Here is a 26,209-nt window from a genome sequence, read left to right on the forward strand (position 1 = left end):
TTTGCCCAGTAGAGGCAGTGCTGACACATCTGTGGATTTATTTATTTATTTAGAATTGTGACGCTCTACAGATACACTTTCTGGTCCTTCTGAACACACACTCACACTACCTTTGTGTATTAGGATTTTATTTTCCTATTTCTATTCACTTATTTTAGTGCACTGTTGGCTCAGTGGTGGCTAAGGGGCCCCTTGATTAGCACTTAAGCAACATCTCTGGTCCATTAGGGTGCTGTTCCTGTTCTATGAACCCAATTTTCTAAACTGCGATATGTAAAGAGAAGAATTTAATGGTACTATATTGTACTGTACTGTATATATTATTATTATGGCACATTACTGGCATTATATTAATGGCTGCCAGATATCCAGGAATATTTCTAGGAATCTAAGAAACACATTCCAGAATGTTTCCCTTAAAGATCCACTCCCCAAAAATAGTTAATTTAATAAAACATTCCTTTTACCATCAGATATAAGATGTTTTCTTTTTCTCTGGTTGGATTGCTTCTTTAATTAGTAGATTTTTACTCTGTGCATTTCTTTTTAATAACTTAAAAAATGGACAGAAATAAAATTAACGTGAACTTACATAAACTTATTGGACTATTAACCACTTCCAGACACTTAATTTCCTATTTGTGTGAATCAGTGACATGCCAAAGTTGTGTCCCTTGAGGGATGGTTTGAGAATTATTGAGAGTTATGAGGTGTGAACTTGTGAGTAAGACAGAACACTGGTCAGAATGCCCTGAGTTTAAGTGTGGTCTGATAGTGGGTACCAAATGGATGAAAGACACCGTTCCTGAAGTTGTGCGGACATTTAACATTCCTCGAACAACAGTGTTGTGTGTGTACTAGAAATATGTAATAGAAGCATACTTCAGATTCCAGAGGACATGGCAAAAGTTATGGGACACAACAGTAGTTCTTGTTCTACGACTTGGTATAGTGTTTTCTCATCAGTTGTGTTGAAATGATAACTGTATTTTTCTTTTTTTTTTTACAAACAGAACCAACCAAGATGGAAGAAGCAGTTTATCAAAAAGGAGACGTAAGGAGGAACACTCTTTTATTAAAAAATGAGATTACATGCATTTAGCTTTCAATTATTTTTGTTTTATGCAGAATATAAGCTATATAATCAATTTAGAACTGTTTAAGCATTTAGTTATTGTTTCAAGTCAAACAATGAACTAAGAATCCATCCCATTTTCAGTACATATTATAAATATATCAGTATTGTAGAAAATAAAATTAAACCAGTATAATGAATTAAATGTTTGCTGTATATTTTCTATATATATTTTCCTGCACATTATTTTGTTCTGCATTTGCTCATGATCAGGAGTACCCCTTAATGGTGCCAGGACACAAAGGAGAGAAAGGAGAACGAGGAGATCCTGGACCTCCTGGAGCTCCAGGACTTCCAGGCACATCTAGTCCATCAGGTCCAAGAGGAGACAACGCCGAATGGTTTGGAACGCCAGGAGCAAAGGGCCCACCAGGACCTCCCGGCACTCCAGGGAAAGATGGCCTACCTGTAAGTTTTTCCCCTTTTAGGGATTAAATAGTTATTAAATATTAAGTAGCCTGCAGAATAATAATAATAAACTGATGCCTGTTATATAACCTTATTGTGATGGAGTGCTGTGTTCACATAAAGGAGTCAATAAGCAGTAAATCAGAGCTGCTGAAATAATGCTCTCTTGTATCTGACCACAGTGTCTTAGCACTGTCGTCATGCTGCACCACATCTGACTGGTTCTGCTCAGCTTGTCACCATCCTCACTAGGGTCTCTGGCAGATGATTAAACCCTTTTTTCTCAATTCAGAACACACATCTCTTCTTCTGCGCTCAACACACACGGCTCATTTGGCGGCTCAGCCATCAACAAACTTTGTTTTTCAGCAGTCTGCTGGTTTGAGGGTCATGTGAGGATTAAGCCTGCTTTGTTTTGTTGTTTGTACATCAGAGGACACAAATCTCATTTAAGAGCTTGTCATTAGCTTGTAATGTCGATCTTTGACTTTAATTGTTTAATAGTGGGTTTGCTATTCCTGTATTGCTTCGTTATGTGAGACCGGGTTTAGTTTCACTGTTTTGTTCTTGGGAAGAATTTGTTGGCAGCTGTGCAAACGTTATTTCATGGTGTTACTCAATTACTTTAAGTTGAAACATGGAGACATTTGGAGGCATGATTAGCATACAGTATATGCTCTCTTGCACCTGTTTGTATAAACAGACAGCAAATTTACAGTATCACATTTCTATTTATTCAAATTTTAGTATAGGATCAGCATATGAAGCCTTACCTCATCATAAGATGCCGTTGCAGTGCAATACACAATAAACTTGTTTCTTAGAGAGGAAATAAGCCTAGTCACAGACTGTATTTTCCATTCAGTGGAAAATTTCAATTTAAAACTCTAGTTAATCCCTGTTTGAAAAATTACCCCTGTATGTCCAAATGTTCGAGGACACACTTTCTAATGAAGGTATTCAGCTACTGGAAGTTGTATCTGATACACAGCTTGTCTAATCCCTGTAGAAAAGTCTTAGAAAGACAATAGAAACAAAAAAGTTTTTTTTATACCTGTATATGCATATATGAATTAAATGCAAGCATGTGTTCAGGAGATCCTATTAATTTGAGTGTCTTACAAAAAAGAAAATACTTGCAACCTAGTAGTTCCCCCTTGTGGAGGACAGAAACATTAGCATGCTAAATTAAGTAAGTTATATACATTAATCAATTTATTGGTTTATTTAAGTTTTCACACACTTCCAGGTAATACTAATAATAATGTATAGATCTGAGATCTGCCTAGATAAAGCTAAATGTACTTAATGTGAGGTTTAACTCTATAGATAAGTATTGGCTTCTTATTTATATATTTATGTTATGACTTCTTTTTAACAGTATTGTTTTTTCAAAGATTTTATGGCCTGATTAATCCCCGAAATTAAATGTTTCTTTTTTAGTTAATTCTTTTTTAAATTCACATGTAAAGTGGTAGCATAAACACATGAGTCATGTTTACTTTGGTGGGCCTCCATACTTAAATGTTGTCTGGTCCAGTTTAGCTTTGCATGTGTTAAAAATAACAGCCAGATTTGGGATATATTTTCAGAAAATGACAGAAAAAAAATTCTTCTAGTTCAATGTGAGTTTGCCTCAGTTTTTTAAATCTTCAAAAAAGTGGCATAGTTATTTAGCCTATGTAATATAATTCAGTATACTTAACCTGAAAAATCTTTTGTTTTTCAGGGCAGCCGTGGAAATGATGGAGCACAAGTGAGTATAATCTAATATACTTTTCTCATGTGATCACACATGTTTATACAGCTCTGGAAAAAAATAAGATACCTCTTAAAATTAGTTTCTTTGATTTTACCAAATTAAAAGCTCTGGAATATAATAAAGAGGAAGATGGATGATTAGAGCCATAAAACCAAACTGAACTGCTTGAATTTTTGCACCAGGAGTGGCATAAAGTTATCCAAAAGCAGTGTGTAAGACTGGTGGAGGAGAACATGCCAAGATGCATGAAAACTGTGATTAAAAACCAGGGTTATTCCACCAAATATTATTTTCCGAACTCTTAAAACTGGTTTTCTTTGCATTATTTGAGGTCTGCTCTGCATTTTTTTTTTTGTTATTTCAGCCATTTCTCATTTTCTGCAAAGAAATGCTCTAAATGACAATAATTTTATTTGGAATTTGGGAGAAATGTTGTCCGTAGTTTACAGAATAAAACAACAATGTTAATTTTACTTAAACATATACCTATAAATAGCAAAATCAGAGAAACTGATTCAGTAAGGGAAGTGGTTTCTTAATTTTTTTCCAGAGCTGTATGTAGATGTGTTCATGCTTAGAATCGAACTGGTCCCCTGGCTGTGAATGAGGAGGTTTAACATTTCTTAACTACATTCACCAAATATATTTGAATGCCAACATTATTATTCTCAGTGGGAACACACTTTTTATATGTTTTACTCTGTATGCCATCAAATAAGCACATATTTTTTGAGGTCATTGTTTTCTCATACTACACCAATTACTGTCCAAACCAACTGGAACTGCAGAGTGCTCCACACGTGTTCAGCAGAGCGGACGTCTAAGCCAAAACATCAAGTGAAACTGGATGGAAATGCTTTGTGAGGCAGAGCAAAATAGCTGTGGATGCAGCTCTATTATTTGTTAGGCATGGCTGCTTGATTGAAATGTAGAGTGTGACCCAGCGGCGGACGTGGAGGAGCGAGGCAAGGCGAGGCGAGGCTTCAGTGGTGGTCTCAGAGCCTTTCATCTGCCTGTAGGTTTGATTGTGGAATAATAGCAGCACCTGCCTCCACACCTGTGATCCTGATTAAACCAAATCCAGCACCGTGACCTGTTTCCCTAGCCTTTCACAATGAGGGGTTCAATTCTTACATATGGGGTGCATGTGTGCGTGTATGCGGACGTGTGTGCGTGCGTGCATGTGACTGCTGTGCTCCCTTTAGGCTTAGATGCTTTTACTTATTTTTGGTAAACTGTGTAAAATTGAACAAGTCAATACCAGTTTAGTTACTCTTTTTTTTTTAAATAAACCAGCTGCAGATAAATGAGAATTTAACATAACATTGGGCTTGCAACATACATCTCTGGAAAAAAAAACAATTCATAGTTTATTTATAGATATACGTTTAAGTACAACAAACACTGTCATTCTATAAACTACTGACATATCTCCCAAATTCCAAACCCAAAATTTTGTCATTTAGAGCTTTTATTAGCAGAAAATGAGATATGAGAAATGAAAAATGGCTAAAATAATAAAAAGATGCAGAGCCTTTAGACCTCAAATAATGCAAAGAAAACAAGTTCATATTCATAAAGTTTTAAGAGTTCAGGAATTAATATGGAGGGAATAACCGTGTTTTTTAATCACAGTTTTCATGCATCTTGGCATGTTCTCCTCCACCAGTCTTACACACTGCTTTTGGATAATTTTATGCCACTCCTGATGCAAAAATTCAAGCAGTTCAGCTTGGTTTGATGGCTTGTGATCATCCATCTTCCCCTCTATATTCTTAACCTCTATATTCCTGAGGTTTTCAATTTGGTGTGATATTTCAAGTGTGTTATTTCAGCATTTTTCTCATTTTCTGCAAATAAATGCTCTAAATGACAATATTTTAATTTAGAATTTGGGAGAAATGTCAGTAGTTTATAGAATAAAACAACAATGTTTATTTTACTTAAACATATACCTATAAATAACCTATAAATTATATTTTTTCCAGAGCTGTATGTTGCCAGCTCAATGCTGTGTTAATGAGGTCCTGTAACCACCTTTTCTAAATGCACACTCTGCTGCGCTATTCCAACAGGACAATGCTCGTCCTCATACTGTTTCAAGATGCGCTGCCATGGCCATTATATTAAAGCATATTTACAGTACATTACTTTCTCCTATAGGGTGAAACTGGAACTCCAGGTTTTCCAGGCCTTCCAGGTGATCCAGGACTCAAAGGGGAAAAGGTAATAAAAATTGCACAATGCACTGTGTAGATTTACTAGATAATGTTTTTTTTTTATTGTAGGAAAAGCTTAACCGCTTAAACCTTTATGAAGTATTGACTGATACTATTGTTGTTTTGCAGGTCTATCTATACCGTATATTTACACAACTGCATGATTAACAATGATAATTAGTTATCTAAAAGATGATTATGATTAGGTTTAATTAACATTCAGTTAGTCAAAGAAAATATCTCCTCTTGTTCTTTTCATCAAAGTAATGTTGAATAATTGCTATTTTCTGTTGAATATTGCTTGTTTGTTCTCAGCTTGTTTTAATGATGTGCAAACAAAAATGTACTAATATTAAATTACACCATGTTTTTATAATTGTTACTGATAATAGATCATTTTTTTGTTTTCAGGGTGATGCTGGAGTTGGTCAACCTGGACCACCTGGGCCTCCAGGACCACCAGGACGATCAGGGAGGATTCCATACGTGGTATGTTCTTGATATTTTCTCAAATCAGTTGTCAGGCAGGTCTGCAGACATCCAAAGGACTTTGGTCTTCCACTAGATAGAGAAAAACACTAAATTGTACTTTCTTCCACATCACGGGTACAGTCAGTGGGTAAAATTCAATGTTAACTTTTATAGTGTTATCAATCAATCAGAGAATTGATTTTTATCAGGTTACACATTTTTAATGAACATTACACATATTGGTATAATATGTCTTAAGGTAAGCTCATCCATATGCTTATAACACCCTGTGCAGGATGCCATTGATGGCTCTGGATTTGAGGACTTTGACAGCGATACTGAAGTCATCAGGGTGAGTTTCTTCATCTACAAACATTTGTTCATCACATGACATGACAATAAGTTGTTTTAGTTAATCCCAAATTGTTTCAACTGATATTAAGATATAATGTATAAACACATCAGAAAACTATTATACTTTTAGGTCTTTTGAATAGTCGTTGAATATGTTTTGGCTTTTGTGCGTCTTCACCAGGGTCCACCGGGTCCTCCAGGGCCTCCGGGGCAGCCTGGCCCTCCTGGCTCCTCCGCAGGTCTCTCTCAAGGACCAACAGGGCCTCCAGGAGCACCTGGGAAAGATGGGAAGGATGGAGAGATGGGTAAACCTGGAATCCCAGTGAGTATTTGTTCTACTGTGATGCTCAAAATGTATTACATTTACTGTACATCAAATTAGCTGCAATGCATATTTAAGTGATTCCCTGGAAAAAAAAAATAACTTTTGAGACAGATTTCTCATTATATCAAATATAATTGAGATAAGTCAAAGATAAAAGCCAGAGACTGCTGCTTTAGTTTTGCACTGCAGCAATAATTGGCCAATTTAGCTATTAAGTAATGAACATTTACAATCAGCACATCTGTTTGAGATTGTTTACATAAGACCATTTCAGGCAAATGTGTGATTATTTAGCCCTGCGGTTTTTACTGTACTAATGATGGGCTTTAGCTCCAGTAAACTAAATTACATTACCACGCATGGCTTGTAGATATGATTTATTAGCAAGCTATTGTTTTAAGCTTATCTTAAAACAAATATACCATTGATTATGTATTAATTGGGTTCACAATATAGTCAGTATAGGTGGCACAGCCAGTTGCTGCATCATGGCCGATTGCATATCAAATTCACACATTGCATTGCAGTATTTTAAAGAAGCCACTTCATGGCTGTCTGTCTCAGCTGATCCGTGCTGTGTTTCAGGTAATTGAGGACTGGTTTAGTGGTTCTGGATTTGATGCTGGTTCTGCATTTGATGTTGAGTCTGGAATTGAGGCTGGGTCTGCATTTGAGCTGCTTGCCTCAGAGCTGGACCTAGTTGAGGTATAGCGTCTGGTCCTGGCTGCTAAATTAAAGCCGCCGGCCAGAAAAGGCAGGATTTCCCCTCAACATGTTCCACCCGCGTGCAGCTTACAGTAACCCTCAGCCTTTGGCTTCTGGCCTCTGGTTGACTAACTGCTTTTGCTTTTATCTGCTGCTTATGTGAGCGAGTGTGTGTGCGCGTATGTGTGGTGTCAATCAAATGGATTAGTAGAAATTATGAATAAGACTGATTTTTTTATTACTTTTGTATGGAGGAAGTGTAGAAGTGTAAAAGTTATAGCTTCTCGAAAAATAGGGGGACATTTTAGGGCTTTAGGAAAGTTAATCAAATAGTTCATGTGTTTTCAGTATTTATGATTGTTCACAGTTTATTTCAATTTATTGCAATATCCTGATGAGAAATTCAGGTACAACTTAAAATTAGGCTCCTTTATAAATGGTTTACAAATAGTTTATAGAGGAGTTTATTCATGGTTATAAAATAAGTTGTAATTAAAAAAAATAATAAGCACGTACAACACATACATAGAAAGAACAACAGTGAAAATATCTAAAAGAATTATATAAAAAAATATATAAAATGCTCTGACAGCATAAAGTGAAGGTAGCCCCTCTGGCTAGTGTCCAGATTATTCTGCATTACTATGTTTGTGTATGGGTGAATGGGGTATAAGTGTAGTCTTCCTTGTTAACAGCATTTGGGGTAACTTGTGCCCCTTCTGCACTATATCGTTAAAAAGACAAAAAAAAAAAACATCAGTTTGAGCTGTTTGTAGAAACTTTTTTTAATTTTGCTTAAAAGTTACAGTTGAACAGAACAGTCTTTTTAAAAAGGAGAAAAACACATTTAGAAGTTCTTTCCACATTTAGAAGTGGCCGATATGGGCCCAAAATAATATTCTAGAATTTATTGAAACAATATTGGTCATATTTCTGCAACAAAATAAATGTTAAATTATTTAATAAAAAATATGAGTAACAAGAAAAAAAAATACCAAAACTAACAAGGTGACAGCAAATAATTTGCAAAAAAACAGTTAACTTGGATTGTCCATTTTAATGCCTTGTGTAGGTTTGAATAATATATCTAATTAATTAATTGAATATAACTTTATCCCTAACCTTAACCCTAACCTTATACCCTAATCTTAACCTCTAAGAGTTAGATTAAACTTTCAGGCTAACGGTAAGGTCTGGGTTAGGGTTTAAGGTTGATTAATGGTTAGGGTAAAGGTTAGTATTAGGGTTAGGTGTAGGGTTAGATTCCATTAAGTATCATTACATTCAGCTGAGAGTTTAGACCTCAGTCTATAATGGACCAACCAGTTAAAGTTAAACCTTTAAAAAATCTACCACAAAACTAAAGTGTAGCCTATTTAGTGCATGCATATAAACTGCAAACAAATAATTAAAAGTAAATATAGTAAACGTTAAAAAAACAAATACAATATATACCGGTTTCAATGATATGTGAGTTTTTTTCAATGATGAGTTTTTTTTTTATGATATTATTGTGGACAATGAGTTATGGCACACATAAGTCCTTACATATATGTCTTTTCAGAATGTTTTATTATAGTCTTGAAAAAGTCTTAATAATTGTCTTGAAAAAGTGAATTTTTAAGCAAAATGGTTTGTAGTTTCCACAAACAGCTCTATGTCTTTTTAATGACCTAGTGCTGAAGTTTGTGAACGTGGCCGAGTGAAACCTCATATATGTAGTCGTATATTTTGTACTAAATGCACACTAGCAGTAACTGGCCTATAAATATGCACACAGTTTCAACATCTTGAAACCAAATTCTGGTACAGGACCCCTTCATGTTCCAGGCTGTCAGATTGATGCCTAAAACCGTGTTTGGATTTTTGCCAGAGTGGGCTGAAGAACATGCAGTCTTGCTGCCAGAACGTCTGTCAGAACGTGTGTATTCAGATGACGTGAGACTGGTTCACAGCAGATTAATTTGCTATTCATTCCTGCAGTTCTTTTAAAGTCAGATTAGAGAGAGAATAGCTGTGTTGTGTTTATTCTGGGATTACTGTGTCACTGAAACTGTTATCACAAGTGCTTCACAGTCTGCTACATATTAAAAATGTGCATATTAATATTTTGCAAGTGTTAAAACAGAACAGATCAAAGTAAATGTTCCCAAATGTTTTATCTCTCATGAGAGGGAGTGGAAAGGGGAGAGTGTTTTTGTCTCCAGCCAATCAGATACTGAGTTAATCCAGTATAAGCTTATCAGATGTATGTTTGGCTACAGAGAGCTGAATCTACTGTAAACCTGTCAGCTGAAGGAGCGGCGAGGAGGCTGATCAAAAGATCAACCTGTCTGTGAAAAAAAAAGTGTGTGTGTGTGTGTGTGTGTGTGTTTGAGCTGATTTCACAGAAAGCAAACTTGTCTCAAGGAACATGAACATCAGTGTGTCGTTGAGGGGAAGCTGCCTTTTATCAACACCTTTAAGAGTTCCACTGAAGCTTCAACTAACTGCTCGATCACACTGGAAACAAGAAAAGAACATGAAAAGAAGCAAAACCCATTTCATCCATGATGAAACACACATTAACCCTTTAAGGACTAAACTCACTGGCTGCCTGGACATGAACTGATACATTTATCTATAGGTAGTGATAAAGTGCGCATAATATAGATTAAAATATAAGGCATGAGATTGAGAGAGAGTTGAGAGTGTCAACTGATTAAAAAGTGTTATCTCAGGAGGCAGTTGTAATGACTAATGAATTTTACAGCTATGGATTTGGATATTTTAATTAATTAAGCAGAAACACACGGTAAATACATGTCCTGAAGGCAACATATGAAGGTTTTTCTTTAAAGGGTTAAATTAACCTTACGCTCTTGTGGCTTTTATAAATGAAAATAAGAATATTCTGATATATTCTGAACCTCCATTTGAGTCTGTATTGCATTTGTGTTGTGTTAAGCTACACAAATCCAAATAGACTTGTTCTACAACTGTATTTTCTGCTTTTTAACTATAAATTTTCTTTGGTAAAGTAAATGTTTTATTCAGCTGTATAATTACATGGAATATCAGTGCTGAAGGTTTGTGCTAAAGCTAATTGTATATAGAATTATATATGTTATTATATGTATTATATTTTATATTATACTATCATAATAAATACAAATAAACATTAGCACAGTGCAAAAATGTAGTTTGTATCATTCTAACAGTTCTTTTGAACCTGTTAAAAGGACACATTTACCAGCAGATTTTTTTTTATTTAACTTAATGAAGCTCTGATTAACTAAACCAGTTATTGGATAATAGCTACAAATATTACTGGATTTATTGAATCATAACACATGAAATGTGTTGTGAAGTGCTGTTCATAGTGCTATTCATAATGCTGTTCAAGGTAGTTCTAATATTAGTGTATATAAACACCTAATGTAAATAACATTCAGGTACCTATAACACCTGCACATCACTGGCTGTGTAAATGAAGATGATTCTTGACACCCTGTCTCCATATTCCTTCAGATCATTGTTCAGTTAGTGCTTAGTGACCAAATGTGTGAATAAATATAGTAGATATGACAGTGGAGTGATACTCACGTCTAAATAGTGTGATAGAAATGTGACAAGTCAAGCTAAAGCATACAGTATAATTAAATATAGGACAGCTGTGAAGGTCAGAGCTTTGTGATTGGCTGAATGGTGGTATTGATGATGTTCTTATGATGATTTTATAGGGTATTAATGGCAGGGATGGTCAACCAGGACAAGAGGGATTGAAGGGAGAGAAGGTAATTTGCACATTATGGTTAAATATTTTAGGAATTCATATTAGTTATGAATTGTTCTGCTTTATTTTTATATTCACAGGAAAAAACTCAGCATCATTGTGTTTTTATTGTTTAATTTTTTGACAGGGTGAAGCAGGGTTGCCTGGACTGGCAGGGTCAAAGGTAATCTGAATCACTGCATGCATTCTTCATAGTAGAGCTGGGCAATAATACATTTTGTAAATGTTAGGCACATGTACTGTTCTGAGCATAACAATGATATTACCAGTGCTCAGAGACCAACTGCACATTTCTTTACAAACAGTGTAACACTGTTATTATCAGGTTGTTAATATGTAACTACACAGTTATTAGATACACTTATTATAAAGTGGGACCACATATTTTGGCTTGTTTAACACTTTTTGTTTACTTCATAATTTAATATGCATTCCTTTATAGTTTTGATGTCTTTAGTATTAATCTACAATGTGGAAAATAATAAAAAAAAGAAATATTAAATGAGAAGAGTTACTGTATGTATTACATGAAATATGAGTTTATTCATATAACAAAAACATATTTAAATCCAGGTTTATCTATATGTCTTACATCTACAGCTCTGGAAAAAAATAAGACCACTTCAGTTTCTGAATCAGTTTCTCTGATTTTTCTATTTATAGGTAGATGTTTGAATAAAATGAACATTGTTGTTTTATTCTATAAACTACAGACAACTATTCTCCCAAATTCCAAATAATAATATTGTCATCTAGAGCATTTATTTTCAGAAAATGAGAAATGGCTGAAAGAACAAAAAAGATGCAGAGCTTTCAGACCTCAAATAATGCAAAGAAAGCAAGTTCATATTCATAAAGTTTTAAGAGTTCAGAAATCTATATTATAACCCTGGTTTTTAATCACAGTTGTCTTGGCATGTTCTCCTCCACCAGTCTTACACACTGCTTTTGGATAACTTGCCACTCCTGGTGCAAAAAATCAAGCAGTTCAGCTTTGTTTGATGGCTGTGATCATCCATCTGGTCTCATATTTTTTTCCACAGCTTTATATCAGAAAACTGTGATAAAGCGCATTTATCGTTTTTATTTATGTATTTACTGGATTGCCCAGCTCTACTTTAAAGATAATTTAGGTACTATTGGAATAGAGTATAATCAGTAATCAATTTGTCCAGTGTTGCATATTCTGAATTTGCTTTATAGGAAATACAAAGTTTTCGTTCTATTTCTATCACAGGGTGATCCAGGCCAGCCAGGTGTCCCAGGACTTCCAGGACCTGTAGGACCAGAAGGTCCGAAGGGGCAGCCAGGTCTTCCAGGACCACCTGGGCCTCCAGGCCCACCAGCACGCTTCAGTTTTGATGCCCTGGTAAGTTTCAGACTCTGAAGGAGTTAGAATTTAGCAGGAATGCTTATTGGATGTAATCTGTATTGCCTGCAGGATCCACTAGAGGCTGCTACTATTGCACTTCTTTTCATTGTGTTTATTTATAAGAGTTCTGCCAATGTGGCCAAACAAAAGCAGGCACTTCAAAAACTAAACATTCATCAGGCAGGACAGCTCATTCATCATCCTGTGTTACATTTATCTCCATCGTTTGAACATAGAAAAAAAATCTACAGGAAACAATTTTTGGGATGATGACACAAACAATCTTAAAATTAAATCTAACTTTGCCCCATAATTATATCCAATGATTTATCATCACATTATAGCTGACTACAAAGTATTAAAACACAATTTTATGCATTTGTGTGTGTGTGTGTGTGTGTGTGTGATTCTGTAGGATTCTGAAGGCTCAGGACTGGGTGCAGGCAGTGGTTTCAGGCCCATGCTCCCTAAAGGGCCACCTGTAAGTACACTCTTTTATTTTTTTCTTAGTTATTTGGCATTTTTAAAGATATTTTGTTTTTTTTCTAAAACAAATTATACCTGAAGTTGTATTTCATATTTATTGCAGGGTCTTCCAGGCCTACCTGGCCCCAGAGGACCACAGGTATTGCACATTTTTAATGATTTAATATATTTTTGGCACAGTTATTATGTTTAATATGCCTATGGTTCTGTGTATTTAAAATAATTCACCAAAAAAACATATGTTCACAAGCAACAATTGAACAAATACAGTATGTTACCTTTAATACCAAAGAATCAGTATAAAGAGTATACACACTATATTCATAAGTTTTTTTAAAGTATTTTAAACATTTAAGATGACATAATGACATCATAGCATCTGTTCTTGCTTACATCATAAGAAAATATCTATTTAAAATACCTTAAAGTTCTTTTTTAGATAATAAATATTACTTAGACTTAGACTTAGACTTCCTTTATTGTCATTCTTAATACACTCCTGTACGCAGAACGAAATTTCGTTGCATTGGCTCAAAAAAAAAAAAATTAAAAAACAGAGAGAAAAATAAATAAATTTAGCATGTAAGTAAAATACAAAGATATAAGAAAATTTAGCAGCATAAATATTAAGTATAGATATATCACATAGAGACACAGTGTACATCTGCAAAAATATACACACCTCTATGATAGAATCATAAATATTTATAAATAAAGTGCAGTTAGAAATATGTAAAGTGTGAAAAAGTAAATAACTAGTTTAGCATATGACAGAGTTTCCTTAAATTGACCAATGTTTTAGGAGTTTAACAGTCTAATAGCTTGGGGGGGAAAAACTGTTACAGATCCTGGTGGTCCTACACTGCATACTCCTGTATCTTTTTCCAGAAGCCAGCAGGGAAAACAGATGATAGTGAGGATGTGAGGGGTCACTGATGATGTTGCTTATATTTATAGTACAGTATTGATATTGGAGTATATTTAAGACTGTTAAGTACAAATTTGTTATCAGAAAAGAAAAAAGTGTTTTTTTATCTTTATAATTAATCTGAATGTCATATTGGACTTGATTTAGGGTAAAGATGGTGCGGATGGTCCTCCTGGTGCCTCAGTAAAGGTAGGTCTCTGTCTTATTAATCTAGACATAATGTTCATACACTGTAAAGTACTTTATTCAGTGTAAAATCTGTAAAAAAAAAATGGTAACAAGCAATAGATTTGAGTTTATTCAACAACAAAATAAGTAGGTTGTATGTGTGTATATTTTATAGATATTTAAATATGCATTCTGATTTTGATGTGTTTATTAATACACCACTATGTGTAAATACAGTCAGAAAAGGTTTTCTGATTCTCAGTTATGCACATGTAATAGGGATGGGATTTACTGGCTGTTTCAGTGTGATAATGTATCATTATACACTTGTGTGTATATGCAGATGATACATTTGCAGTAAATTTCCATAAATGGCTATACTGTATCAGTATGATAAACAGTACACCTGCCTTCGCGTTTTTGCATTCAGATCACAAGAGCGTCACCATTTGCACAGCTTTTCATTCATCTCCTCTTCATGTTTAAGCCTATAATATGCTTGCGTTTGATCATTTTTGATGAATGAGGCCCACGGTTTCCCGTTTCTGGTTGCCAGAGGAAGCCTGCTGTTCCCGCCCATTTGCTTCCCATTAGGACTTAATTTAGCAAATAATCCTTCCACAACACATCTGCCGAGGTCAATGGAACTCACCCTCTTAAATCTTCCTTCATATATTTTACATTACTCACTCTCCCACTGTAGTCTAGGGAGCACAGTATACATAGCTGAATGTATATGAATTAAACTGGTTTAAAATGAGATTAGTAGGTACATTGAGTCCAGTGTATATTGCTTTAGGCTTTTGTTTTTTAAAGCAACTGTAATACAATATATTTAGCTGAAAAGCTCTTAAAGCAACATTACATGGTATTTTAATCTTAATGTTGATGCTTTACTGACTGTATTAGCGAGAATGACAGCTCTGTTATTAACACTTCAGGCTCGGCATGCTGCTATTCCACTATGTAACTTTGGTGAAGCAGGCAAGAAATCGCTCATGATAATTGTGTAATGCTGTGTAAAACAGTTTTACTGTGAAATATTTAGCTTTACTTATTTCTCAGTATTTCTCACCTTTTCATCTACTAATTATTTGCTATTTATTCACTGTTATTCTTTTGCAATAATACTGGTCACAACCTACCATAATCATATCTCCTCTGACCTTATCTTAGCTGCACTAGATGTATATATTTTCTGTAATCTTTTGAATATATATGTATATATATAAAGAGAGATTTATTATTATTTCTTTATATATTTTCCTGACCTGCTTCTCTGTCCTTTCATCTGTGCTGCTATAACATTGCAAATTTCCCCATTGTGGAATTAATAAAGGATTATCTTATCTTATATTATCTTTATATTTTTGTAACATCCTGTTACATTGCTTTACAGCAGGGGATTATTAACAATTATTGCTGTTTGTGCTCTTTTTATTGTTTTAAATATTTAGTGACCAGAACACAGACAGCAGTACTGCTTTCTAAAAATAAGAGGATAGTAATAAGACAAGTTTACTGAGATGGTTGGTCCTGCAGTGATTCATAAATATGTTTCACATGTGATTGAGAAGGGCTCAAAGCATTTTTTCATCATATTCTCTTCATTATTTTATGTTAAGACTTTTTAAAATCTGTTGCATTCCCATTTCCAGTGCTACCTTCTAAAAAGTAATCATTTTTTAAATAAACCTGGACATGGGTGAACCTGAATCAAGTCGAGTAGAATGGTGAACGATTCAATTAAAGAACAACACTGGTTAATTTCCAGATCTGATTCTCGGCACATTTTGCAGAGAAAACAGCATTAAATAGCATCACACCAGCCCTGCTTTACAGTGTGAATCCACTTGCTTCTTTTGCTTTTAATGCTGGTTTTATATCTCTCAGCTTGTCCAGAAAAGCATGTCCTTTAGAGGAAGGTCAATGGAGAAATTACACTTTGTTCTTTGACAGTAGGGGGATACCGAGGAATGCAATACATACCAGTCTCTGCAAAATACTGCCTTAATCAGCTTTGCTATAATTTAGCACAGAGATATTTTTTTAATGTAAACAATTACAACAACAAACTGAAATATTTCAGTTCAAATATTTCAGTTTTGATTGGACGATTTTGGACAAATCTACACATACAATGCTATTTTCAGAGTGATTGTATACATTGTGCATTCTCTTTTATACCACATCATAACTACCCCAGATTAGAATAGCTCATGATGTATATTTTTTATCTGCTCTCCTCTAATATACCATCTTCATTCCCTCCTCTAGGGGGAGCCTGGACCTCAAGGACCGGATGGGTTACCTGGACCACCTGGGCTTCCTGGAAGAAATGTCAGTATTTCTTGAATCATTTAAAGCAGGGGTCACCGCTCTAGTTGAGAAAGGGGAGGCGAGGCTGCAGGTTTTAATCCTGCACATACTAAAGCACACCTGATTCCACTTGTTTTATCAGGTGCTCTCAGTCTACAAACAGGTGATTTGTTATATGAGGTGAGCTCGAGCTTTGTTGGAATGAAAGCCAGCAGCAACCTCGCCGGCCTTTTGTGGATATGAGTGATGACCCCTGCTTTAAACCCTTAAATCAAAGAGTTTAAAAGCCTTTAATGTGTTCTCTTTTATGTATCACATACTGTATCTTTTAACTGCATGATCGTAAAATGTTGGGGTGTCATGTTTTCGGAGTGCTTAAAGGGTCACAGTAGATAATTTAAAGAATCTTTATGAGGATGTCACCAGAATTTAACCCAAAGTCCACAAAGAGATCAGATTTTACAGACGACAAAAGCATACATAAAGTTTTTAAAAAGAATGCCGCTTTTTTTTATGAGACCCTATTTTAGTGATATTTAGGTAAGCCGACAATCGCGCACTGTGAAGCTTGCTTGAGGGCATGTCACTGTAACTTTGCTATCGTAACAATGGGAAAAGTATGCCTTGTGCATCTCAAAATGGACAAATGGCATATACTAATTCTCTTAATTAATCATGGGTGTGTTTTTGGGCGTAACGTGCAATAAACCAATCAGCATGTCACTTGCCATTCCCTTTAAGAGCCAGATGCACTCTGACTTTGGCGCATTGCTATTTCAGGGGCGCAGCTACGTGGATATGCCCAACACTTCTTAAAAGAGTAAACTGGCCTGCTTGTTCACGCTTGTTTATTCTGTTTAAAAGCATAAAACAGGTACACAGTATGCATTTGTGTACTGCTGCGTGTCTATGTGTGCGTGTATGCATGCGCTGTGTTCAGACAGCGGCACAAGGAAGCAATATGTTAGAAATTTACCTGAAATCACAACTTATTTCAAGACCACCACACCCATCTGCCTAGATATATTATTCACAGCTGTTGTTGCTTTTTAAGCAATGCAGACACAAGGCATGAAAATAAACTCTACATGGGGTGCAATATAGCAATGAGCATCATGACATGTCTTGCACAGGAAATAAGACCCAGTTTCTAGACCCAATAGTGTGAAAGTTCCACAAAGTTGAAAATGTTATCTTTTTTTTTATTTTAATTTTATTTCATTTTTATTTCAATTTTTTTTTTTTTTTTATATATGTCCTGAGGTCAGCTCTCATGAAAAATGCAGAAATAAGAAATGACCATGCTGGAGTGTGGTGTGGAATGCACATTTTAGTGTTCTTCATCTTCATCTTTTTAACCTGTGGGATATTTTAACCTGCTTTTCCACTGTTACACTGATATACTGAAGCAAATATTCAAATATTTACCTGACTCTAGTTTTTTTTATCGTCTTCAGGGAGAGAGAGGAGAGAAAGGTGATATGGGAGAGAAGGTGTGTACATGAATTCTGACACTGACGTTTGGATATTACTGCAGATTGCTGTTGTTGAGAACTGGTAACGTAATGCTGAGTATGTATGTATGTGTGTGTTTGTATTATATGTGTATAGGGAGAGAGAGGTCAGGATGGGCTTAGTCTTCCTGGCCCACCAGGGCCACCCGGACCACCAGGACCTGTCATTAACCTCCAGGATGTGAGTGAGACCATTTTAACCTGTTTCTAGTAGGATTGTAAAAGTTGGACCTCGGAAAGATATTATTTTCTGCATAAATTTCCTATTTCCACTGTAGTGGACACAGTAAATGTAGCTGTTTTTCTTGCTTTTTCGTTATTTATTACAAGATAGAATGCATGCAGTTGAATTAACACAATTGTACTGAGCGTTAAGTACACATAAATGCTGCCTAAACTACATGTACTTATTTTTTGTGTGTGATTTTTAGTTAATGCTGAATGACACTGATGGCGTCTACAACTTCTCAGGGATTTATGAACCAGTGGTGAGTAAAGTTATTTCACAATAATTTTTAGATTATTCAATTTTTGGCTTATGATGATATGTGTGGTATGGTGCAATAGTAATAAATAATAAAAAACAGGTCTGTTGATGTTTCATACATTATAATACAACAGCTTTTCTTAAAGTGTGTGACAGAGAGGTAGACAAACTCTACTTTTATGTTTGAGTAAGAATAGAGATACAGTATTTAACTGGAACAAAAAGAAAAATAGCTGATTCTGTAATGAACCAGCATTCTGCTATTCTTCACCACATTGTTTCTAAGTAAACTGGGCTTTTTGATATTACTTTAGGCAAAAAAAAGGCAGATCTAATCTGAACATTGAACATAACTTGATTGAGGTAGTATAAAACCTGCAAATACACAGAATTTGACAGTTTTACAGTTATTGTTATATTAAAATGAGTACACACTCACTACGCAATCTAGTCACAAATGTTGCAAAGGCCAAAATAGATCTGGCATTGCTTTTTTGCTTATTTACGCAACAGAAATACCTGAAATAAAGGTGAATGGTATTTTCCGATCTTGATGTTATTTCACCAAAGTTAAACTTTTTAATCCCTTGTGTCCAAATTTACGACAGGAAAAGCTTAAGAACCACTGCATTAGAAATACTTAAGTCATGGTCTGTTTTCTATTCTTTTGTGAGGAACCGAGACATTCTGTGACAAGCTGTAAATGCATATTATGCAGCAATCTGTAGACAGAAGACAACACTCAAATATCCACCTTATATAACTTTGATTGTGTTTGATGTCGTGTGAATAAAGTTGATTATGATTGCATTAGTGCATTAGTGATGCTTACACTTGAAGTGATGCAGTATGAATACAGACAAGGAACAAAAGGAACTAAGTGAAAAACAATAAAATTAATCAGTCAGAATGACTTGATTTCCCTTCAAGCCTGAAGTCTCAGAGCTTTGTTAAAGAGAAAACTGTATATTTGAATTATAGACAATAATAACAGCTGACTCCTCACACGCACTGATGCGTATGTATTTTCTGTGTTTATCTTTTAACCCTTGTGTGGTGTTCAGGTCTGTGGGACCCGTTTTCATTTTTCATCAAATGATACTAAAAAAAAAAACTATTACTCAAACTCATTGGCATTGGCTCATTTTTTGTGAAAAACATATATCAAAACACATTTTCGATAAACACACACTAAACACCCCCCCCCAGCCCAGAATTGTTTCTATTGCATCCCTAATAGTTAGGCTTATTGGTTTATTAGGGAATCTTATGACTCCTGTTCCTCTGTATAAAAGCACAAATGCTTCCATATCTGACTGAAGATAAAATCTCTTGTTCTGTAGTTGTGTGGTTATTGCTGCTGTGTATACAGCATAAAAGTTATCGGTCTATAGTCAGGTCTCAGGTCTTTACAGCTCAGCTTTCTGCTTTGAACTCTTTTAGGAGATCAGATATAAAGTCTGGAGAACCTTTCAACATGACCTCTGATTAAAAATAACATACCCAACATGACTTCATATGGAAACAGAAACAGATGCTGCATTGTTTGTATGTTTCTGGCCAATTACAGGATTTCTGTAGAACAGTTGATGAATAGATGAAAGACGTATAGGCTAGAAAATGTCTAAAATTATGTAGAGGACAACTACTTCACTCAATTGTATCGCATTTTTGTTTTTAGAAATTGTGGGCATTATACAAGTCATCCTTTATGTTACACTAAATATACTTTTTGTTGAGATTTAGTGCTGGGTTTTTATTATAATATGTATAATTAGTTTTTCGTGACACACTATATGTATCACAATATTTTGACATTTCACTATGTCACTAATCTCACTATTCACAAACTAAACAAACTCAATTTGCTCTCTGTAATAAAACAGTTTTATAGGCTTACAGTAGGAAGGGACATGCAGGGTCCATAACAAAATGGCAGCAAATAGTAGTAATAATAATAATAATAAGAAGAAGAAGAAGAAGAAGAAGAAGAAAAAAAAAGAGGGTCATAAACAGTAAATTCTGCAGGGAGAGAGCTATAAAATACAAAAAGGGAACAGCAAATTGAAGGGTATTTATATTAGATAGGCCAGGTGGAAACAGTCAGTAACTAGAGGAGCGGGAGCCCCGTAGCATCACGTGATCTGCAGAGTCAGAGAAGTCCAGTGTGAGTGCATGCTGGGAATTGGAGTCTTTGAAAAGTTCAGAGTCTAGACCAGGCAGACTAAAAGTGTCAGGACAGAGTTTTCAGAACTATAAATATCCATACTATGCTCAACTTATAAACACAGCAACCAACTTGGATAATTTGTTGATTTCATTATGAATGGAGCTCCAAAGTGTAATGTGGTCGAGTGGAGAAGCTCATGGGCTGCGTGATATTAATAATATTCTAAATTGAGCATTTTTTTTACAATCACAGTGTGATTTGTTACTTTGCAATATAGTGATTATCATGTTGTTTCTTGAGTAGTTATTATTATTAACAATAATTAATGGATTTCATGTCTTTTTCTTTTGTACCTTTTAGGGGCCAAGAGGTCCAAAGGGTGACACTGGAGTTCAGGGTGCTCCAGGCCTAAAGGTGAGTATTATCCAGAAAATGTGATGATTATTTGATAAGGGTTACTTAAACACTTTTGCTTCCTAAAAAAAACGTTTTATAATAGAGATGAATGAGTGTAAATAATATTCAGATCTTCAAAAAACACTGCAGTAACCTATGGATACCTGTGTGGGACATTCTGCATTAAATGAGGATGAGATTTCTGCTAGAGTCACTGGTCTGTTTATACTTAAAATTCGACAATTCTAGCCAGACACAGCCAGTCACAATCTGTGCTGTCCACTAGGGGTGGTAGTGTCTTCTGTTTCGTATTCCCAGTACACACATGACACTGTCTATCAAGGAATGGAGAGTTAAATGTCTACACAACTTTAAAAATTGAATGTTATATATCCATCTGGCACCCAATATCAGGCCTTGCCATGAGCACATTGGCCAGTGTTCAGTCTGATGCACAAGTTAACAACTCACTTGTACACTTGTATGAAGTGAAGGTTCATTGGTTTCTTTTAAAAGTTCTTCACACTCACATATCACTATCAGAAACATGTCATTGGTGTGTTTCCCTAATGGCATCCCTCAAGAATCACTTTTAATTTTAGGAGTGTTTGCAAGAACAGTGGCATTTTTTGCATTCAGGTCAAGCACTGAAACTCTATCTGATCCCTTAAAAAACCCAAGCCGTTTGACTTTAGTCAGTCTGGTCTTTTTTTTGTCATCTTCTGCTATCAATATGATGTGTCATAATCCTGCTCTCCTGAGAATTCCATAATCTCAGTCTAAACCTGTTAGATTCTAATCAGTGGAGAGTGTGTGAAATGAACCTCTCTGTTCAAGATTAAAGAGCACCTCCATATTGAGCTGCTGGCGAGTACAAAGCATTGATGTGTAAGAACATAATGACTACCAGACAAGCCCTCTATGTACACACACACCACACACACACACACTACACACACACACACACCAGAAAACTCAGTCCAGACCAACTCAAAAACGAGAATGAAACTGTTATCCAATGCTAACCTCACTTATAAAGGCCTGGGGTGCTTTCTGTGACATATGGTATATATTAACCTGCAACTGTGTGTCGTTGTTGTGTGTGTGTGTGCACATATGCATGTTTGTATTGTGTGTGTGTGTGTGTGTGTGTGTGTGTTTGTTTAGGTTGTAATGAGCCCCAATGCTTTGTATTAACTTGTCTGAATAAGTTTGCATACAACATACATTATACTTGACATTCTGTAAGAAAGTTTGCACTTGTTTTTACTTGTGTTTCATCCAACCACTAATTGCCTGAACATGTATATTTGTGTGTGTACATGTGTGTGTATGTGTGTGTGTGTGCATGTGTGTAGGGTCAGAAAGGCGAACCAGGCATCACACTTGCTGCAGATGGGACTGTCTTATCTGGAGTGACGGGGCCGCAGGGGCCGAAAGGAATGAAGGTGACTTTTGTCTGGAACAACTCACACAAACATTTAAAACACTATTTAAAAACTAATAAAATAAATTACCTTTTAAACACTGAACCAGAAAGAATTAATCGAACGGAGAAACAAACAATATTTAGCTACCAAACAGCAAAACAGTCTAATTATTATTAAAAACATGCTCTGTCTTCCCACAACGTACATTGCATCCTAATAATTTTGGTTTTGCATTGTTGATCAATCATAATTGGCTTTCAGGCTAGTATTTTAGAGTTCTTCATGCTAATCAGTGTGTTCACTCAATGATAAAATCCTGTGCTTCAACAAAAAGAGCCAATCAGCTTGCTGCTTATGCGGAGAGTGCAGCAGAGTCAGAGTCAGCTGGCTAGTGGGGATGCCACATTGCTGTGGAGATGTGCGCAGGCGCGGCAGCCAAAGCAAGCCAATTTTTTTTTGTGCATTATTGAGTTAAACACTCTAAACTGTTCATAATGTTCAGATCAGATTTTATCAGTGATTTAATTTATGTTTCTTAAATAGTAATCCAACATTTGGTTTCCAGTAATTTGGAAATTAATTCCTGGTTGCAGTGCAAAAATGGCCACCAAGTGAACTAACTTGTCTATATGGATTATGTCTATATGCAACGTAAATTCAGCAACTTTTTCATGTTCAGTGTGAAAGCAGTTTATTGCAGTCACTTTAAACATCCGAAGAATTCGACCATTTCTGTCTCAAGAAGCCACTCAGGTGCTTGTGCAGTCTCTTGTCATCTCAAAACTTGACTACTGCAACTCTCTACTGGCTGGTCTTCCACTGCGAGCCACCAAACCACTACAATTAATTCAGAATGCTACAGCACGACTCGTCTTCAATCTTCCAAAGTTCAGTCATGTGACTCCTTTGCTGCGCTCCCTCCGCTGGCTTCCTGTTGCCGCCCGCATCCGATTCAAATCCCTGACGCTGGCCTACAAGGCAAAAAACGGACCAGCACCTTCATACTTGATGGCAATGGTCAAAGCCAGATCTGCACCAAGAGCTCTTAGAGCTTCCAGTACGGCTCGGCTCGAACCTCCATCACTCAAAACACACAGAAAACAGACATCCAGAGTCTTCTCTGTGCTGGCACCAAGGTGGTGGAATGAACTTCCACTAGTTGTCAGAACAGCAGAGTCACTCGCTGTCTTCAAACGTCGACTGAAGACACATCTTTTTAAAGAGTTCCTAAACTAAAAAAAAAAAAAAAAGGTTCCTAGGGTTCTAAACATGATCAAGCTCTATGTATCTCTTGATCCTAGTCTACAAACTAGCTTTGGATATCTGAAGTAACATTGAAGCACTGTTAAATCGCATCTGCTAAATACCGTAAATGTAAATGTAAATGTTTAAAATACATATTAATGCAGGCCAATAAGAGTTAATTACGATATATATAAACAAAAAGTGAAAACTAAAAATTAGGATGAAAGGTTTCGTTTTTGGCTGTTACGATTTGCATGTTCATGCAGAAGTATCATCTCTTCCATCTTGTAAAGTGTAATTTAGTGTAAAGGGCATTAGTTCATGTTTTCATTGTAAGATATTTATGCAGTAATCAAGTGGAATGAAATATTGTGTTCTGTTTGTCTTCTCATAATACACAGTGGAAAGAGTGAATATTTCAGCTTATGCCCATGTTATAACTGTTTACTTATCTGTGTACATTCTTTACAGGGTGAAATTGGTGTCTCTGGACCTCCTGGAATAAGAGTAAGTGCAAAGACATGAAGATATCCTTTCTTTGGTTTGTATATAACGTTTACAGTACTGTGTAATGTTACAAACTGCTGTCTGTATTGTGATTTTAAGAAATGTATAACATATAGAACTAGGTTTGACTTCATTTTATAGTTTCTATCATATTTTATCATTATTTGGAAGCTAATAATGCTTACATGAATAAGATTAATTTCTTGTCACTGGTGTTGATTAATACCGTGCGGCAGTGTGTAGTAGTAGTCATGTTGGTAGTGGTTTGAGTCAGTGTGACTGCGCTTGCCAGGCTCCAGTTTAAAGTCTTTTCCTCTTTTCCCATGCTTTTGTTGCATGGCTACAGCTGCTTCTGTTCAAAGTGTTTTGGAAAAAGTTGTGAGGCCAGTGTTGCCCTGTGCTGGAGCGACTGAGCGGGGCAGTCGGCCTGTTCTCTGGCACGCTCCTCGATCGCACAGATTGCCTTCATTTGGCTGTGCACCTGTTGCGGAGTCTTTGGTGTTGATTAGCACAGAGCTTTGCCACAAAGAACATCATGTTTCTGTGTTCGGCTCTATCACACAGGGCCCTGTCGGACCAGCCGGACCTAATGGGGAATTTGGGTTTCCTGGACGTCCGGTAAGTTCTTTTAACATTCCATCACCTCAGCTTAGCGTACTTTATGTGGCGCCTGTGTGATATGTAGATGTTCTTCATCCAAACCTGCTACAATGTTATGTCTGGAGTCAGTGTAATTTGTAAGATTTAGACCACTTATGCGTCTTGTTTCAGGGTCGTTCTGGTATAAATGGACGCAAGGGAGAAAAAGGAGACTCGTCTGGACTACCGGTAAGTAACACACATACACATATATAAACACCATTATTTACACATACTGCCCAAAAGTGCGAAACCTTCACTTTTGGATATAACATTAACACTATTTATGCTATTTTCTAAATATTGTATAAATATATACTATGGGTCAGTTTTCTGGACAGGGATTAAATTTTCATTCAGAATGCTATTCAGTCGAAGACTAGGCAATTTTTAATCCCTATTTGGGAAGCTGCCTCAATATTTTTAAATGTTTGTGGACACGCCTTGTAGATAAGTTGAATTTACTTACATTATTAGAAAAAATCAGTTGCCTTAAGATTTTTAGGTAATGTTTACCTAAAACTGTCAAGTTATTTAAACTAAAACTTATTATTATGCCTAAATTGTAAGTACATTACATAGATTTGTATTTTGTTTTTTTATATATCATTTGCTTTGCATAATAATTCTACTTTAAATGTTATGGACAGGTGAATAAAATAAATATGTATTTATGTTCTCTTTTCATTTCATTTCATTTAAGTAATATATAGATTTAGTTAACAGCTCAGAAAATTATGCTTGTTCTTATAGCCTACAACATAGAGGCAAGGCAGTTAATCATAATATATGATCTACAAGTTTATCTAAGGTAACCTGGGGTTAATCTTTACATACTGATGGTGGGTGTCAGAAACTGGGGGACACACCCAGTATGCAAATAGATTGTGTCAGAAGACGCAGTTATTATAAGTTGATTCAACTCAAAGATCTCTGTATGAATGTATATGTGCCCACAAATGTTCAACTAACTCTAAATATTGGAGTAATGTTTGGAAGTATCAATTTTTAATAGAACAGATGACATTTTTAGAGTATTGCCAAGTATTGTCAATAGTATAGGACTTTCTCTAACACATAAACATGAACATTTTAGCACCAGGTCTTTGTTGATCAAGGTGACTAAAAAGCTGGTCATACAGGTGAAAACAATACCATATTGATTAGCTAGCTGGTTAATTTTATGTTGCATTTGCTGGTCATGCTGGTCAACCAGCTTGGTTATAGTGGGTCTTGGTCAGTCAGGTTATGATTATGTTTTTACACCATCTAAACCATTAGGTGAACTATTACAGATTATTTAGGTAGATTTCCATCAGCTACTCAGAGGAATTTTACTGGACTTCACTGTGCTAGCTAAACTGACCTTAGCTACAGTCAGGCAATATTTTTAG

At 35.6% G+C, this 26,209-nt stretch overlaps 1 protein-coding gene across 2 annotated transcripts in view; it reads left to right on the forward strand.

Moving 5' to 3' along the window:
- Positions 1–26,209, forward strand: part of col15a1a (collagen, type XV, alpha 1a) — a 121,436-nt gene that overhangs the window by 70,603 nt on the left and 24,624 nt on the right. For both annotated transcript variants that reach the window (XM_049480444.1, XM_049480445.1), the window contains exons 7-28: positions 1,014–1,054; positions 1,349–1,543; positions 3,273–3,299; positions 5,469–5,531; positions 5,936–6,013; positions 6,291–6,347; positions 6,531–6,671; positions 11,102–11,155; positions 11,282–11,317; positions 12,392–12,523; positions 12,942–13,007; positions 13,116–13,151; positions 14,088–14,129; positions 16,386–16,448; positions 17,885–17,920; positions 18,039–18,122; positions 18,373–18,429; positions 20,959–21,012; positions 22,353–22,442; positions 24,141–24,176; positions 24,741–24,794; positions 24,948–25,004. In XM_049480444.1, coding sequence (XP_049336401.1) covers positions 1,014–1,054; positions 1,349–1,543; positions 3,273–3,299; positions 5,469–5,531; positions 5,936–6,013; positions 6,291–6,347; positions 6,531–6,671; positions 11,102–11,155; positions 11,282–11,317; positions 12,392–12,523; positions 12,942–13,007; positions 13,116–13,151; positions 14,088–14,129; positions 16,386–16,448; positions 17,885–17,920; positions 18,039–18,122; positions 18,373–18,429; positions 20,959–21,012; positions 22,353–22,442; positions 24,141–24,176; positions 24,741–24,794; positions 24,948–25,004 — 1,499 coding nt within the window. The remainder of the gene's footprint in view (positions 1–1,013; positions 1,055–1,348; positions 1,544–3,272; positions 3,300–5,468; positions 5,532–5,935; positions 6,014–6,290; positions 6,348–6,530; positions 6,672–11,101; positions 11,156–11,281; positions 11,318–12,391; positions 12,524–12,941; positions 13,008–13,115; positions 13,152–14,087; positions 14,130–16,385; positions 16,449–17,884; positions 17,921–18,038; positions 18,123–18,372; positions 18,430–20,958; positions 21,013–22,352; positions 22,443–24,140; positions 24,177–24,740; positions 24,795–24,947; positions 25,005–26,209) is intronic.

Source organism: Astyanax mexicanus, chromosome 6 (genome assembly GCF_023375975.1).
Source record: "Astyanax mexicanus isolate ESR-SI-001 chromosome 6, AstMex3_surface, whole genome shotgun sequence".
NCBI classification, from domain to species: Eukaryota; Metazoa; Chordata; class Actinopteri; order Characiformes; family Acestrorhamphidae; genus Astyanax; species Astyanax mexicanus.